At 47.7% G+C, this 15528-nt stretch overlaps 1 protein-coding gene across 1 annotated transcript; it reads left to right on the top strand.

Moving 5' to 3' along the window:
- The first annotated feature begins 611 nt into the window (after positions 1-611).
- On the top strand, positions 612-3141 carry LOC123112426 (uncharacterized). The gene is made up of 2 exons (XM_044533407.1): positions 612-2230; positions 2870-3141. Exons 1-2 carry the CDS (start codon positions 796-798, stop codon positions 3082-3084), a joined length of 1650 nt encoding a protein of 549 aa, XP_044389342.1. The 5' UTR covers positions 612-795; the 3' UTR covers positions 3085-3141.
- The last annotated feature ends 12387 nt before the right edge of the window (positions 3142-15528 follow it).

The following is a 15528-nucleotide window of genomic DNA, read 5'->3' as shown; positions in this document are numbered from 1 at the left end:
GAATTTTGAAATATAACGATAGGACTATTTTGCTTGTGAGACCTTATGAATCTATCTATGCTGTCACTTACATGTTGTATATGGGGTGTTTGATTTTTGTTATTGTCTAGTTGCCACTTCCTAGCTTAATGGCCCTGTTTGGATACTCTAACACAGTTAGAGTTAGAGTTATTTTCTAACCCACTCTAACCTAAATAAGCACCTCTCCACCGGGATAGTTGGGTTAGATGGAACTAATCCATTCTAACCCTCCCTGTTTGGATACTTTAGAGTTATTTGAGCCCCCAACTAACCCAAACTAGCTTTAACCCCATGTTCCAAACGGGGCCAATATCCTTATCCTCTGATTTGATCTTTTGAAACCTTATGAATCTATTTACACTGTGAGGGACATGTTGCATATATGGTGTTTGAGACTTTGTTGTTGTCTTGCCAAGATCCCCCACCTCTGTTTTGAGCTGACAAAAAAAACTTATTTATCGCTGCCGTTCGGAAGGCAGATGGCAGATCGGACGGTGGATGTGAGATGTTGTTTGGTAACCCTAGCTCTGTCCCGTATCTCACTCCCACTCGCCGCTCATACGAAGAGGCGGCTGACCAGGCTGGCCCTTTCCCTTGCATTCCCCCCGCCCCCTCCCCTCGAACCCCCGGCGGCTGGCTGCGCAACCCGATCCCGATCCCGATCCCGATCCCGGCAGTGACTGATAGAGTGATAGATTGCTCCTCTACTTGTATCGATTGACGGCGCAAGTGCTCAAGACCAAGAGCGTGGAGGCATCCATCTCAAGGTGAGCGATGGATGCGCCCCTGCCTCCGCCTGCTTACGCCGATGGCGAGCAGACGGACTTCGTCCTCATCAAGAAATTCGGCTACCTGGTCGACCGCCAAGACGCCACCACCGCCACCTGCGTCCTGCAGGGCCCCGACATCAAGGGCAGCATCAAGGTCACATTTTGCGCCGCCTGCCCTCCGCGCGTCTCCTACTTTTGCGTCCACGCCACCGAGTACGAGCACGCCGACTTCGACCTCCACCCGACCATCCTGGCTACGGAGGGCCCTCTCGTCCTCCTCAGCGTCATGCTCCCCAGTCGATCCGACATCTTCCATCCCGAGAGGAAAGAGTATTTCGTCTACCAGGCTGCCACCAAGGACCCCGAGGGAAAGGGGAAGAAGGTAAGCCACCCGTCACTCAAGCACCTCCCTAATCCTGGCCGCCATCACGAATTTGAGGAAGCCTCGGCTGCCCTCTTGCGAACCTGCAGCAAGCATCGCCAAGCCGCCACCAACCATGACCACTTGCCCCATCTCCCCCATGGAGTCACTCTGCGCCCTCGGAGCTCCAGCCGCTTGACCCCGCGCCCTCATAGCTCCAGTGGATACATTCTGCAACACCATGGAGCCAACAAGGAGGAGCACAACTGCGAGGCATGCCAATTCGTCATCGCCGCAAAACGTTCTGCGCGTGTCAGAAGGACACAACATGAGCTCTGCCTCTATCACTCAGAGAAGGAGGCCTGGAGCATCAAGACGGCCATAGTATTGGGGAATGGTCCATACAATCACCATTGGACAGACAAAGCAATCACCATTGGAGGAGATAATGGTGTGGTCGCATGGGTCAATCTTGCTCGGGATATTCTCTTCTGTGACGTGCTTGCTGAAACCCCCATACTTTGCCCCATCGAACTGCCCCTGCTGATCCCGGAGAGCGAGGGAGTTGGGACCGGTGATCCAAGATGCAGTCGGGATGTTGCCATTGTCGATGGTTTCATCCACTACACCCAGCTGCAGATTCGAATTGTTCCGGGCTCGTTCACAGAAGATGGAACCGTCACATTCGATGGCTGGAAAGCTACCAAATGTAGCATGGCAATTGACACCCGTTCGTTGCCTGTGGCTGAGAAACCTTGGCAGCACACGGGCCTCGAGCTCGATTCCTCGCAGATTTCAAAGTCACTGCCAAATCTGCTGGTCGATGAGGGTACCATAGCATTCGAGAGACTACACATTGGCCTACCCACCCTGAGCCTGAGCCCGCAAGAAGACGACATTGTTTATTTCCTCGCCAAGATCGACTACCGGGACATGGAACGCACAGCATATGTGCTTGCTGTTGACTTGAGAAAGAAGATGATAAAGAGCATTGCTGAGTTTGGAGCCAAAAACACAATTGGTTTAGGCCAGGCGTATGTTGCAAGTAGCCTCTCCAAATATCTCAAAATTGCTCCAGGTAATCGCATATATTTTGCTGCTGCCACTCCTACTTTCAAAGATCCTCTACTTGGTATATTTGCCATGGAATATCAGGAACATTCGAATGTTTATTCTTTTTGATAAATCTAGCAGATCAATGCATATTTGTTGGGGTCATGGTAGTGTAGGGATTAGCGTGAACTATATAAGTTGAACCAAAATAAGACATGCTAGGGGAAAATACTAGTCATCTCAAATAGAGTTGGTAGATACTTGACACAGCTGATTGGGGATTGGAAGGCCCTGGTGAGGTCATAAACGAATTACATTTCATAGCATGTAGATACATACACAAACTTAGCATGGTGGAAGCAGGTATATAGCCAGCACACGGTCAAATGCCTGCTATATATTGATGATGTAATACTCGCCAGAACAGCTCTTAAACTAAGAGTGGGAAAGGAAAAAACAGCTGCAACTACTGCTTTCACAATCAGGGCACAGTTTACTTGTGTGTTGCATTCTACAAGTATAATAATTTTTTTATGGAGCTCTGCGTTCTTAAAATGCTGTCTTATTTGATAGGGAAGGGCAAAGATAGGGTAAAGTAGCTGATCATGGATCTGTTATTTTTTTGTTAATCCGGGACTGAAGGCTTGATATTGTGTTATGCCAGGTACAAAGCAAAAGAAGAAACGAAGAGGGAAGACGCCCCTGGGATCCTCTAGCAAGAAGAAGCATCCTGGAGGAGTCTCCACCGTAACTTGTCTGTGGCTCAGAAGTGGATTATATGGCTTTAGAATAAGTTGGGGGATTATAAAGGGTAGTGAACTAGCATGTTTCATCCTTTGTTTTTGCCAGGGGTTTATTTATCTTAGGATGAACCTGTGACGCCCTCGATTCAATCGTACACTAATCATACACGCAAATGTGTACGATCAAGATCAAGGACTCACGGAAAGATATCACAACACAACTCTAGACACAAATTAAAATAGTACAAGCTTTATATTACAAGCCAGAGGCCTCGAGGGCTTGAATACATCAGCTTGAATACAAACGAGCTAGCGGAAGCAACAATATCTGAGTACAGACATAAGTTAAACAAGTTTGCCTTAAGAAGGCTAGCACAAAAGCATCTACGATCGAAAAGGCAAGGCCTCCTGCACTGGGAGCCTCCTAACTATTCCTGGTCATTGGCGGTCTTCGTCACGTGGTAGTAGACGCCCTCGGTGTAGTAGCAGTCGTCAAAGGTGTCATCTGGCTTCTGGACTCCGTCATCTGGTTGCGTCATCCGAGAAGAATGAAAAAGGGGAAAAAGAGGGAGCAAAGCAACCGTGAGTACTCATCCAAAGTACTCGCAAGCAAGGATCTACACTACAGATGCAACATTATCAAAGGAAGGCTGTATATGTGGACTGGGCTGCAGAAATGCCAGAATAGAGAGAAGGCCTAGTCCTATCGAAGACTAGCATCTTCTGGAAACCACCATCTTGCAGCAAACAAGAGGGAGTAGAGTAGCATAAAGTAAAGTGGTAGTAGTGTTATCAACCTCGGCCGGAGATCCTTTCTCGACTCCCTGCGAGAAAGAAATCCCAGAGCCATACTATCCAACTGTCATCACAATCCAATTCTCATCACCATCCAATTCTCATCACATGTGTCCAGTTCTAGTTGTATCGATCGGGATACAACTCCGAGTGTCCGTTACCGTAGGACAGACTATCGATAGATGTTTCCTTCCCTGCAGGGGTGCACCAACTTACCCACCACGCTCGATTAACTCCGGCCGGACACACTTTCCTGGGTCATGCCCGGCCTCGGCCAAACAATACGTCGCAACCCGACCTAGGCTTAATAGAGAGGTCAGCACGCCGGACTAATCCTATGCCCCCAGGGGTCATGGGCCATCTCCCCGGGAACTCCTGCACGTTGCGAACGCGGCCGGTGAGCAGACCTAGCTACCTCCCTAAAAAGGCAGGAGCTTACCAGTCCAACCCGGCGCGCGCCGCTCAGTCGCTGACGTCTATTAAGCTTTGCCTGATGCATACGACGCAGAACGCCCATACTATGCCCATGTGATGGTTAGTGCTATCAGGCCAGAGGCCCCTTGGATCAAATATCCAAATCGTAGTGGATTAGGAACGCGCGGTAACAAGCAGAGACTCACGAAAGATGTGACCCCGTTGCCCCGTCTCGAGGACTTGCGGCAAGGGCTAAGAATGCCCGGCCACGCCTCGTAATTATCTCACGGGCACCTTCCAGGTCAACCCGACTCCTCATCACTCGCAATTATGCTCGCGCGGGCACCCCTCAGGGTCGACCCGTCTTTAGTAACATGGTTCAGTGTAAAGTCATAGTAACCATAGTAACTGTGATATGACCCCTTGTGATATAAATACCGAGGTCATCGTTGTTTTGCCTGAAGCCGGTGTTGTCCAAAAATACGCTACATATACATCGGAATACCTGATGACAAGTTACAACGATGAACAAGAATTACTCGTTATTCCTGTGAAGCACACTACATGGTTCCAGCTAGAAGGGCTGAGAGAGGACAAGAAATTCTACGTGTTTCCAGGCAAAAATGCATGCACGTACAAATATTTTGGAGGGCTTGGTTTGCATGATACACACGAAGGTTCATGTTCATTAATAGATGATCAAGGCATTAAGGAGAAGGTTGCAGATTTCCTATTTCTATTCTTCCCACGCAAAGAGAAGTTCCAGGCAGAAGCGATCAGGACGTGTGATGCATGGAGTTTATTTTCCTTGAAAGAAGTCGGTTGGGGTCCACCTGAAGATCGAGATGCACTAGAAGATGCATGGCGCACCAATCCAATTAGAGTCCATAATCATCCCGATGGTAGAGTCCAAATTAGGTTAAAGTTTCCTTTTATTTTATTGTTTGGCCGTGTAAGTTGTATAGGGATATATTTGTTTTTTAGACTTGTTATAACGTGTGTGCGAGAGGGCAATAGGCCAATTAGTGTCCGGCTATTATATATAGCTATGGGGCGTTCATTGTACGGGCAGGTTATATTTTTATGAAATAGACACGATGTGTTTTTCAGGGTAGACACCCGTATCAAGTTTTGGAGGGACCTTTAGAAAACCTCTGTGTTGCGATTTCTCTTCGTGGAAATTGTTTTGCGCGTGAGTACCTTCGTCAAGATTGGTTTTCTCGTGCTGGGCCGCAAGGTTCAAACCCTCTACTTCGTGTACATCGAGTGCGCGGGCGAGAGGCTACTAGTGCTGAAGGTGGAGTGTCGTGAAAGGTCGGGCCGCAACAACAGATCAGATCTCGTCATCGAGGTTCGGTCTTTATCAGGTGGTATTCAGAGCTAAGGTTGTTCACGACACTGCGGAGGAGATGACTGGATTATCATGGAAGCTAAGCTATGGGTTTCAACTGGAGGAGGAAGGTCGATGGGATGGTCTTTTTCATACTCGTGTTGTGATACAGGAGAAATCATGTGCCATGACAATTGACCACATGAGTTTGATCAACGCTGCAAGCATCGAGATGGTGGAGAAGCTAGATCTCACGATGACACCCCGAGCACAACCATACTTGTTCCGTTGGGGTTGTGAAGTAATCACTGTCACACACCAAACCAAGGTACCGTTTTTGTTGGGAAATTATTTTTGCGAGATTTTCTGCGACGTGATTCCGGCACCGATGATTTCGTGTCATTTGTTATTGGGCGAGCCATGGTACAAAGAGCATGATGTGGCGTATGATTGCAAAACACACACATATACCGTCAAGAGAGGTAAGAAGTACAACCTCGTGCCAATGTGTGAGGAGCGTTTTCTTTCTTGGAGAAAAGAACATCTTGAGAAGATAAAAAAGCATGAAGAAGAAGATAAGAAGAAGGCCGAAGTTGCTGAAATTTTTACCGCCGCCGATCAATCTGCAGATCAAAATATTGGAAAAGAGATTGACTTGAAACCGGGGACGGTTTCGATTCAAGGGGGAGACGATGATATGACCCCTTGTGATATAAATACCGAGGTCATCGTTGTTTTGCCTGAAGCCGGTGTTGTCCAAAAATACGCTACATATACATCGGAATACCTGATGACAAGTTACAACGATGAACAAGAATTACTCGTTATTCCTGTGAAGCACACTACATGGTTCCAGCTAGAAGGGCTGAGAGAGGACAAGAAATTCTACGTGTTTCCAGGCAAAAATGCATGCACGTACAAATATTTTGGAGGGCTTGGTTTGCATGATACACACGAAGGTTCATGTTCATTAATAGATGATCAAGGCATTAAGGAGAAGGTTGCAGATTTCCTATTTCTATTCTTCCCACGCAAAGAGAAGTTCCAGGCAGAAGCGATCAGGACGTGTGATGCATGGAGTTTATTTTCCTTGAAAGAAGTCGGTTGGGGTCCACCTGAAGATCGAGATGCACTAGAAGATGCATGGCGCACCAATCCAATTAGAGTCCATAATCATCCCGATGGTAGAGTCCAAATTAGGTTAAAGTTTCCTTTTATTTTATTGTTTGGCCGTGTAAGTTGTATAGGGATATATTTGTTTTTTAGACTTGTTATAACGTGTGTGCGAGAGGGCAATAGGCCAATTAGTGTCCGGCTATTATATATAGCTATGGGGCGTTCATTGTACGGGCAGGTTATATTTTTATGAAATAGACACGATGTGTTTTTCAGGGTAGACACCCGTATCAAGTTTTGGAGGGACCTTTAGAAAACCTCTGTGTTGCGATTTCTCTTCGTGGAAATTGTTTTGCGCGTGAGTACCTTCGTCAAGATTGGTTTTCTCGTGCTGGGCCGCAAGGTTCAAACCCTCTACTTCGTGTACATCGAGTGCGCGGGCGAGAGGCTACTAGTGCTGAAGGTGGAGTGTCGTGAAAGGTCGGGCCGCAACAACAGATCAGATCTCGTCATCGAGGTTCGGTCTTTATCAAACTGTGTGTTTAAACATCAAGGGGAAAACCCGAGGAATCACCCTCGATGAATTCCACTCAACGTAATCATCAAGGTGAACGTAAGAGGAATCACCCCCGAGGTTCACACTTGAGGGGTTGCACGACAGAGTCATATCGGAAGTGGTTAAGGTGGAATCACCCTCGATGACCACGACCGAATAGCTACCCTACAGGGTTAACATCAGAAGTGCTGTAGAGGTATCACCCTCGGCACTCGATAGTAACCCAGCAGTGTCGAACAACTAAGGGGAAAGTGATGTGCGGTGCCGGGGCCTGGTCTTCAATCCCGTTGATCGGGTCTTCAATGATGAAGCAGGGGCAACAAGGACAAGGTGGGGGTCACTGATGGATCACTAACCAACCTATACTAAGCAGTTTAGGATAAGCAGGTAAGGTACAACAGTAGATACAGAAGCAGGCTATGCATCAGAATAGGAGCAAACAATAACAGTAGATACAGAAGCAGGCTATGCATCAGAATAGGAGCAAACAATAACAGTAGCAAAATCTAATGCAAGCATGAGAGAATGGAATGGGCGATATTGGGATGATCAAAGGGGGGGCTTGCCTGGTTGCTCTGGCAAGGAGGGGTCGTTGCCGACGACGTAGTCGATCACCGGGGCATCAGCGGCCTCGGGGTCTACCGGAGAGAAGAGGGGGAAGAAACAGTAAATACATAGCAAACAGAGGTAACACTAAGCATGACATGACGATACGTAGCGCTAAGCGTGCTCTAACGCGGTACTACACGTTGCAGACGAAGGGGGGAAACATCCGAGGGTGAATTCCCGACGTTAGGTGGATTCCGGACAAAGGAAAAGAGGGGGAAAGTTCCATGTTCAGCATGCTAGGGGCATGTGACAGATGAACGGACCACGTATTCGGATTCGTTGGATTTTTCTGAGTAACTTACATATAGAAAACATTTTCATCCGAGTTACGGTTTATTTTCTATGAATTTTTAAAGTTTTATTAATATTCGGAAATTATTTAAATTAACAGAAAAGGAATATGACGTTAGCATGACGCCATGCTGACATCAGCAAGTCAACAGACCCGCTGACTGGTCAAACTGACCAGTGGGTCCCACCTGTCATAGACAGTGGACTAACAGAACTTTAAACTAACTAAAAAGAGGTTAAATTAACAGCTGGGCCCCTTATGGCAGTGGCAGATTAGATTACTAATTACTTTTAACTTATAAAAACATTTTAATTAGCTTAATTAAGTGGTGGGGCCCGCACGTTAGTGGCTGGGGCTGCCCAGTCAGCAGTTGACTGGGTCAACCCGGTCCACTGGGGCCGTGGGGCCCGCTGGCAGCGACCCTGGGGGTGGCCCCAGGTCGGCCACGTCGGCGGCCGGCGCCGGAGTTGCGCCGGCGTGCTCTCCGCGGCGGCGAGTCCGCCGGAGAGGCTCGGATCTTTGCTATAGAACACCAAATCACGCGGTTTTCACTTGCGTTCGAACGCTGACGCTGTCACGCGTCGAGTGGTGCCTCTGGACCGACCGGAGATGGCCGGAACAGGGAGCTGCAAGGTCGCCGGCGGCGGCGGTCTAAGGTAGCTCGGCGAAAATGAAGAACTAGCGCGCTCACAAGCGATCTAAAGCGTTAGGCCGCACCGCTGGAGTGCCCCGAGCACGATGGTGTGCTCGAACGGCCTTGGCATCGATGGAAGCGACGACGATGAGCGGCACGGCGGAGCTGAGCTCGGTCGTCCATGGCGGCGATGTTATTCGCAGCAGAACGAGGGGAAGGCAGGGGGAGGACGTGCGGTGCTCACCGTGCGGGCGCAAGGAGGCCCCGTGAGTGAACGGGAGCGCAGAGGGAGGTCGAATCAACGACGACGGCGTCCGACGACCCGCGGAGGAGGAAGAAGGGGATCCGACGCTTCGGTGCTCCCCATCCCCCGCTGAGGCCACCAGTCGATGGAGAGGGCGATGTCGGAGGTCACCGACAAGGTCAGCGGGCGCGGGGCCACCGGTGGCCGCGACAACGATGGAGGACGGCGGCGAGGGCGCTCGGGCCACGGATCTGGAGGAGAGGAGGGCGGAGCGAGCGAGGGAGAGGGAGGGAGAGTGGCAAGTGGGCGAGTGGCAGGCGAGGAGGCCGAGCGTCGGGGAGGCGCAAGCCTTATCCCCTCGCCCGGGCGTCGCCGGCGAGGTGGGTCCGGCGGGGACGGCGCCCCTGTAGCGGCGCGCACCGGGGGAACAGGAAGGGGGCGCGGTGCGGGGAGCTGGGCCGGCTGGTTGAGGTGGGCCGAGGCCCATGAGGGAGGGGCACGGTGGCCAGCTGGGCCAGTCGGCCCAGTTGAGGGGGGGGGGGCTTTTCCTTTTTCTTTGTTTTTTTGTTTTTCTTTTCCAGCAGCTTTTGCATTTTCTTTTTGCCACAATTGACTTTGCAAAATTATGCCACTGGCCAAAACAATCTCAAAGAATTAAAGTGCACTGCCTCAAAAAGGTTGGGAGGCTTTTGGAATAGTTGCCAATTTTATAAATTAAAAGGGGCATTTAATTTATTGCTTAGGTCACTGTTTTAAGTAGTTTAGGCCACTTAAACCCTTTGCAAAAATGTTGGTTCACCACCAATATTAGTTGTGGATTATTTGGCACATGATGAACATTTTTGTGTTCATGAAAGAAGAAGCAAATATTTGACATGCAATTTGAATTTGACTTTGAAGCAGATTTTGGACAAGTGGCCTTTTGGCATGATGATCATGATGACATGACCTTCATTAGGGGGAGATTACTGTAGTGTGATGCTGGGGATGTTACAAATCTCCTCCACTACAAGAAATCTCGTCCTGAGATTTACGTGGGGAAGTAAAGAGCAACTTCGGGAGAACTGACCCTTATAGGGTTAATTATCAAATGAACAATTCAGGGAATGAGGTAAAAAAATCTCTCGAGTTGAAACTTATTAAAACATCGAGAGCAATGTATGAAGGTACAATAGGAAGTTTCAAAGGAATGGACAAACGATCGATACCTGAACAGAGTGTGAGAAGGGGGTCCAGAGCATCGGGAATAGATCATCCCTCTGATTGTGGCTCATGACATGATACGAAGCCAATTGCAAGAATATTTCGGAACCAAAGATATACAGAAAAGTCAGGTTCCGATCCTGTGGAACTGTGGGTTATGGGCCCACCATGTGGGTTAACAACAGGAAGGCACTAATCAATTTGCATGATCATGATAGCAATGCAGGTCAGAGTATAGCCTGTCAGTTACGTTGGCAACAATGCTGGTACCAAGGGCGAAGGACGAAGAGAACCATTTTCCTGCTCGTTGAACGAGGCGGACCCATAGGCAAAGTTCTCGTCCATCGGTGGTTACCGGAATGTCAACAACAATAACAACAAGGTCTTACAAACAAATTGTACACCGAGGTGTTTTCATAAGCAGGGAACTATTACTGCTTATAACATATATAGATCACAAGAAAGGTTGAGCAAACCAATGAAAAGGAAAATGTGTTTATTGAATCAACAACCCAAAGGAAGGGAAGATGTGTTTACTCATAAGAGTTGGGATTATATCCCTCCCAAGGGGAAGCGGAGCAGGATATACATGATATGACAACAAGTTTAAATATCATTTAGATAAAGGGGGCGAGGGGATAATCATGATATTACCCATACAATGGTGTTTGGATAATAGATCAAGAAACACTCGACAGTGTGCTTCCAATGTTCATGGTTAATATTCGGAATACCTCAGTCATGCTTCGAGGTAGCATTAACTTGGTGTTACAAGTAGGGGTTGGAGTTGAAGATCACAAGAAATACTCAAAGGACGATTGCAGGAATAGCAAGGAGTCCAAGGTATAACCAAGACATGATCAACATGTGTTGGAAAGGAGATAAGGGGGTTGTTAATGATAATTCAAATCATTGAAGGTCAAGGATGGTATTTCTTACCATGAATTCAATTGTCATTTCAACAGAAGTCAAAATGTTGATGCTGATCACGACGCCTTTGTCGAGAGGCTCTATGAAGATGCCATCGAACATCAACGACATCAAGCAAAAGGAATGTTGAAGCAAAGGCTATTGGAACCACGTATATGACACAAGCTCGGATTCAAGCTTGTTGTTCAAGGAGGAATGATAAGATGAGGAAGATTGACGTAAGCATAGCTCGTCGTCGGAAGTTGTGCTCCAGAAGAAGGACCGGATAGCACAGTCAAAATTAGCTCGATAATGATATAGCCGATCAGGCTAGGAATGATGTGATGGAGTATCATTCCAATGAGAATTCACAAGAGGTAGATAACAGGGGGCAACACTCGAGGTAGATCGAAATAGAGGTTGGACAGATGAAAAGATCTATAGAAGACAAGTATTTTAACTTGTTCGAGAAATGGAATCAAAGGGGAACAATCATGGTCAGAACCACAGTTGCAAAGGACCAAACATAGTTACCAGATGAACTTATAACAAGGGGATAATTATTATCACAAGAAGCTTCCATGATAAGTTCCACATCGGGTCCATGGGCATGAACACAAAGTTCAAGGTCGACTCCCACTTCTTCAACGCATATCCTTTCATTTACTTCTCGCGTTCAATGAAGTTGTAGTGTTGACATGTTATCTGGCAAAACACCAGAAGAGTAAGACTCATTAAAAACTCTCGGGTTCAAACGGATTAGGGGAGGCATAGGTTCAACCCATAGGGGCATCTTAGGAACCTATTCCACAAACTTCAAAAGTAAACAACACAAGCTCGAAGCAGAGCATGGTTGACAAAAGGAGAGGATACAATTTACCAAAGGCTTTATGTATCCGAGAAAAGGCTCACAAGGTTATTGCATATGAAGGATGTTGTCGGATAACAACCCGGCAATGGGCCTGCCGGTCCACAATGGAGCTGATATGAGTATCGGTACTCAATCAGAGGAAGAAAGAATGCAAAGGCATCGGTTTATAGAACATCTGAATAATTCGATGCTTAGATAACAAAGGAATTATGATTTCCTAAACGAAGGATCAGAAGTAGACGCTCTGATCAAGGAGGGATAGGTAGAATAGACCTAGGGGCACAATTGATGACAGATAGATTGGTCGAGAACCAGCTCATGTTCAAAATGATGTCTAAGCCAAAAAGATATAGAAGGATCACTGATGATTGTGTGCCTTCACACACATGTTGAATCAATAGGATCAAAATGAAGGTGTCGAAGGATACTAATGAATATTGCTACACATATGGAAAGCATCCATAATGCAAGCAGACAAGTAACTGCAGAGCAATAGTTAGAAGAGGATACTCGAAAGATCAGGTAGTATTTCCAAGTATTTTGAAAAGCATATGAACAACTGGGGATGAGCGGACCCCGGTTAAGTGAATTATCCTTAGTGCAAAAAGAAGCTGCAAAGCAGAAGGCACAAGGATTCTCGGAACAACGGAGAGTGCTAGGGGTATCTTGTAACAACATGAGCAACTGGGGATGAAGGTACAAATGGCAAGGAGGTTATTCACGAGGATTACCGGTGGTCAGGAACTGTAAGGCAGTGTGCACAGAGTCTCGAGAAACATCAAGGAGTAACCGCAGAATCTTCTGGCGAAGCAAGTGATCATCGGTAAGGTCGGGGCTCACCAGGAGGAAGTGGGTACGAGAACCTAATGTCAGAGTTAGTAAATTCGTTTAACCCGAGTAGAAGAGAGATCAGAGTCCCAGAGTATAGACGAGGAATAAAAGATCCTAATACCACCCAATAGCGACGTGGGCCCGTAAGCCACACATCCAATGTTAGTAAAAGTTTTTCAGTGACTAGACTCAACTTCAGCCAAGGAGTTGGAAAGGGAGCTACCTACAGGCAGTCAGCTCTGATACCAACTTGTGACGCCCTCGATTCAATCGTACACTAATCATACACGCAAATGTGTACGATCAAGATCAAGGACTCACGGGAAGATATCACAACACAACTCTAGACACAAATTAAAATAATACAAGCTTTATATTACAAGCCAGGGGCCTTGAGGGCTCGAATACATCAGCTTGAATACAAACGAGCCAGCGGAAGCAACAATATCTGAGTACAGACATAAGTTAAACAAGTTTGCCTTAAGAAGGCTAGCACAAAAGCATCTACGATCGAAAAGGCAAGGCCTCCTGCCTGGGAGCCTCCTAACTATTCCTGGTCATCGACGGTCTTCGTCACGTGGTAGTAGACGCCCTCGATGTAGTAGCAGTCGTCAAAGGTGTCATCTGGCTCCTGGACTCCGTCATCTGGTTGCGTCATCCGAGAAGAATGGAAAAGGGGGAAAAGAGGGAGCAAAGCAACCGTGAGTACTCATCCAAAGTACTCGCAAGCAAGGATCTACACTACAGATGCAACATTATCAAAGGAAGGATGTATATGTGGACTGGGCTGCAGAAATGCCAGAATAGAGAGAAGGCCTAGTCCTATCGAAGACTAGCATCTTCTGGAAACCACCATCTTGCAGCAAACAAGAGGGAGTAGAGTAGCATAAAGTAAAGTGGTAGTAGTGTTATCAACCTCGGTCGGAGATCCTTTCTTGACTCCCTGCGAGAAAGAAATCCCAGAGCCATACTATCCAATTGTCATCACAATCCAATTCTCATCACCATCCAATTCTCATCACATGTATCCAGTTCTAGTTGTATCGATCGGGATACAACTCCGAGTGCTCGTTACCGTAGGACAGGCTATCGATAGATGTTTTCTTCCCTGCAGGGGTGCACCAACTTACCCACCACGCTCGATTAACTCCGGTCGGACACACTTTCCTGGGTCATGCCCGGCCTCGGCCAAACAATACGTCGCAACCCGACCTAGGCTTAATAGAGAGGTCAGCACGCCGGACTAATCCTATGCCCCAGGGGTCATGGGCCATCTCCCCGGGAACTCCTGCACGTTGCAAACGCGGCCGGTGAGCAGACCTAGCTACCTCCCTAAAAAGGCAGGAGCTTACCAGTCCAACCCGGCGCGCGCCGCTCAGTCGCTGACGTCTATTAAGCTTCGGCTGATGCATACGACGCAGAACGCCCATACTATGCCCACGTGATGGTTAGTGCTATCAGGCCAGAGGCCCCTTGGATCAAATATCCAAATCATAGTGGATTAGGAACGCGCGGTAACAAGGAGAGACTCACGAAAGATGTGACCCCGTTGCCCCGTCTCGAGGACTTGCGGCAAGGGGTAAGAATGCCCGGCCACGCCTCGTAATTATCTCACGGGCACCTTCCAGGTCAACCCGACTCCTCATCACTCGCAATTATGCTCGCGCGGGCACCCCTCAGGGTCGACCCGTCTTTAGTAACATGGTTCAGTGTAAAGTCATAGTAACCATAGTAACTGTGTGTTTAAACATCAAGGGGAAAACCCGAGGAATCACCCTCGGTGAATTCCACTCAACGTAATCATCAAGGTGAACGTAAGAGGAATCACCCCCGAGGTTCACACTTGAGGGGTTGCACGACAGAGTCATATCGGAAGTGGTTAAGGTGGAATCACCCTCGATGACCACGACCGAATAGCTACCCTACAGGGTTAACATCAGAAGTGCTGTAGAGGTATCACCCTCGGCACTCGATAGTAACCCAGCAGTGTCGAACAACTAAGGGGAAAGTGATGTGCGGTGCCGGGGCCTGGTCTTCAATCCCGTTGATCGGGTCTTCAATGATGAAGCAGGGGCAACAAGGACAAGGTGGGGGTCACTGATGGATCACTAACCAACCTATACTAAGCAGTTTAGGATAAGCAGGTAAGGTACAACAGTAGATACAGAAGCAGGCTATGCATCAGAATAGGAGCAAACAATAACAGTAGATACAGAAGCAGGCTATGCATCAGAATAGGAGCAAACAATAACAGTAGCAAAATCTAATGCAAGCATGAGAGAATGGAATGGGCGATATCGGGATGATCAAAGGGGGGGCTTGCCTGGTTGCTCTGGCAAGGAGGGGTCGTTGCCGACGACGTAGTCGATCACCGGGGCATCAGCGGCCTCGGGGTCTACCGGAGAGAAGAGGGGGAAGAAACAGTAAATACATAGCAAACAGAGGTAACACTAAGCATGACATGACGATACGTAGCGCTAAGCGTGCTCTAACGCGGTACTACACGTTGCAGACGAAGGGGGGAAACATCCGAGGGTGAATTCCCGACGTTAGGTGGATTCCGGACAAAGGAAAAGAGAGGGAAAGTTCCATGTTCAGCATGCTAGGGGCATGTGACAGATGAACGGACCACGTATTCGGATTCGTTGGATTTTTCTGAGTAACTTACATATAGAAAACATTTTCATCCGAGTTACGGTTTATTTTCTATGAATTTTTAAAGTTTTATTAATATTCGGAAATTATTTAAATTAACAGAAAAGGAATATGACGTCAA

The sequence above is a fragment of the Triticum aestivum genome, chromosome 5B (genome assembly GCF_018294505.1).
Source record: "Triticum aestivum cultivar Chinese Spring chromosome 5B, IWGSC CS RefSeq v2.1, whole genome shotgun sequence".
Lineage (NCBI taxonomy): Eukaryota > Viridiplantae > Streptophyta > Magnoliopsida > Poales > Poaceae > Triticum > Triticum aestivum.
This window is presented reverse-complemented; position numbering and strand designations above follow the sequence as displayed.

Excerpts from the sequence above, each read along its gene's own strand:
- LOC123112426 (XM_044533407.1), top strand. The coding sequence starts at position 796 with ATGGATGCGCCCCTGCCTCCGCCTGCTTACGCCGATGGCGAGCAGACG. Across the intron at positions 2,231-2,869 it reads ATATCTCAAAATTGCTCCAG|GTACAAAGCAAAAGAAGAAA; the intron begins GTAATCGCATAT and ends GTGTTATGCCAG.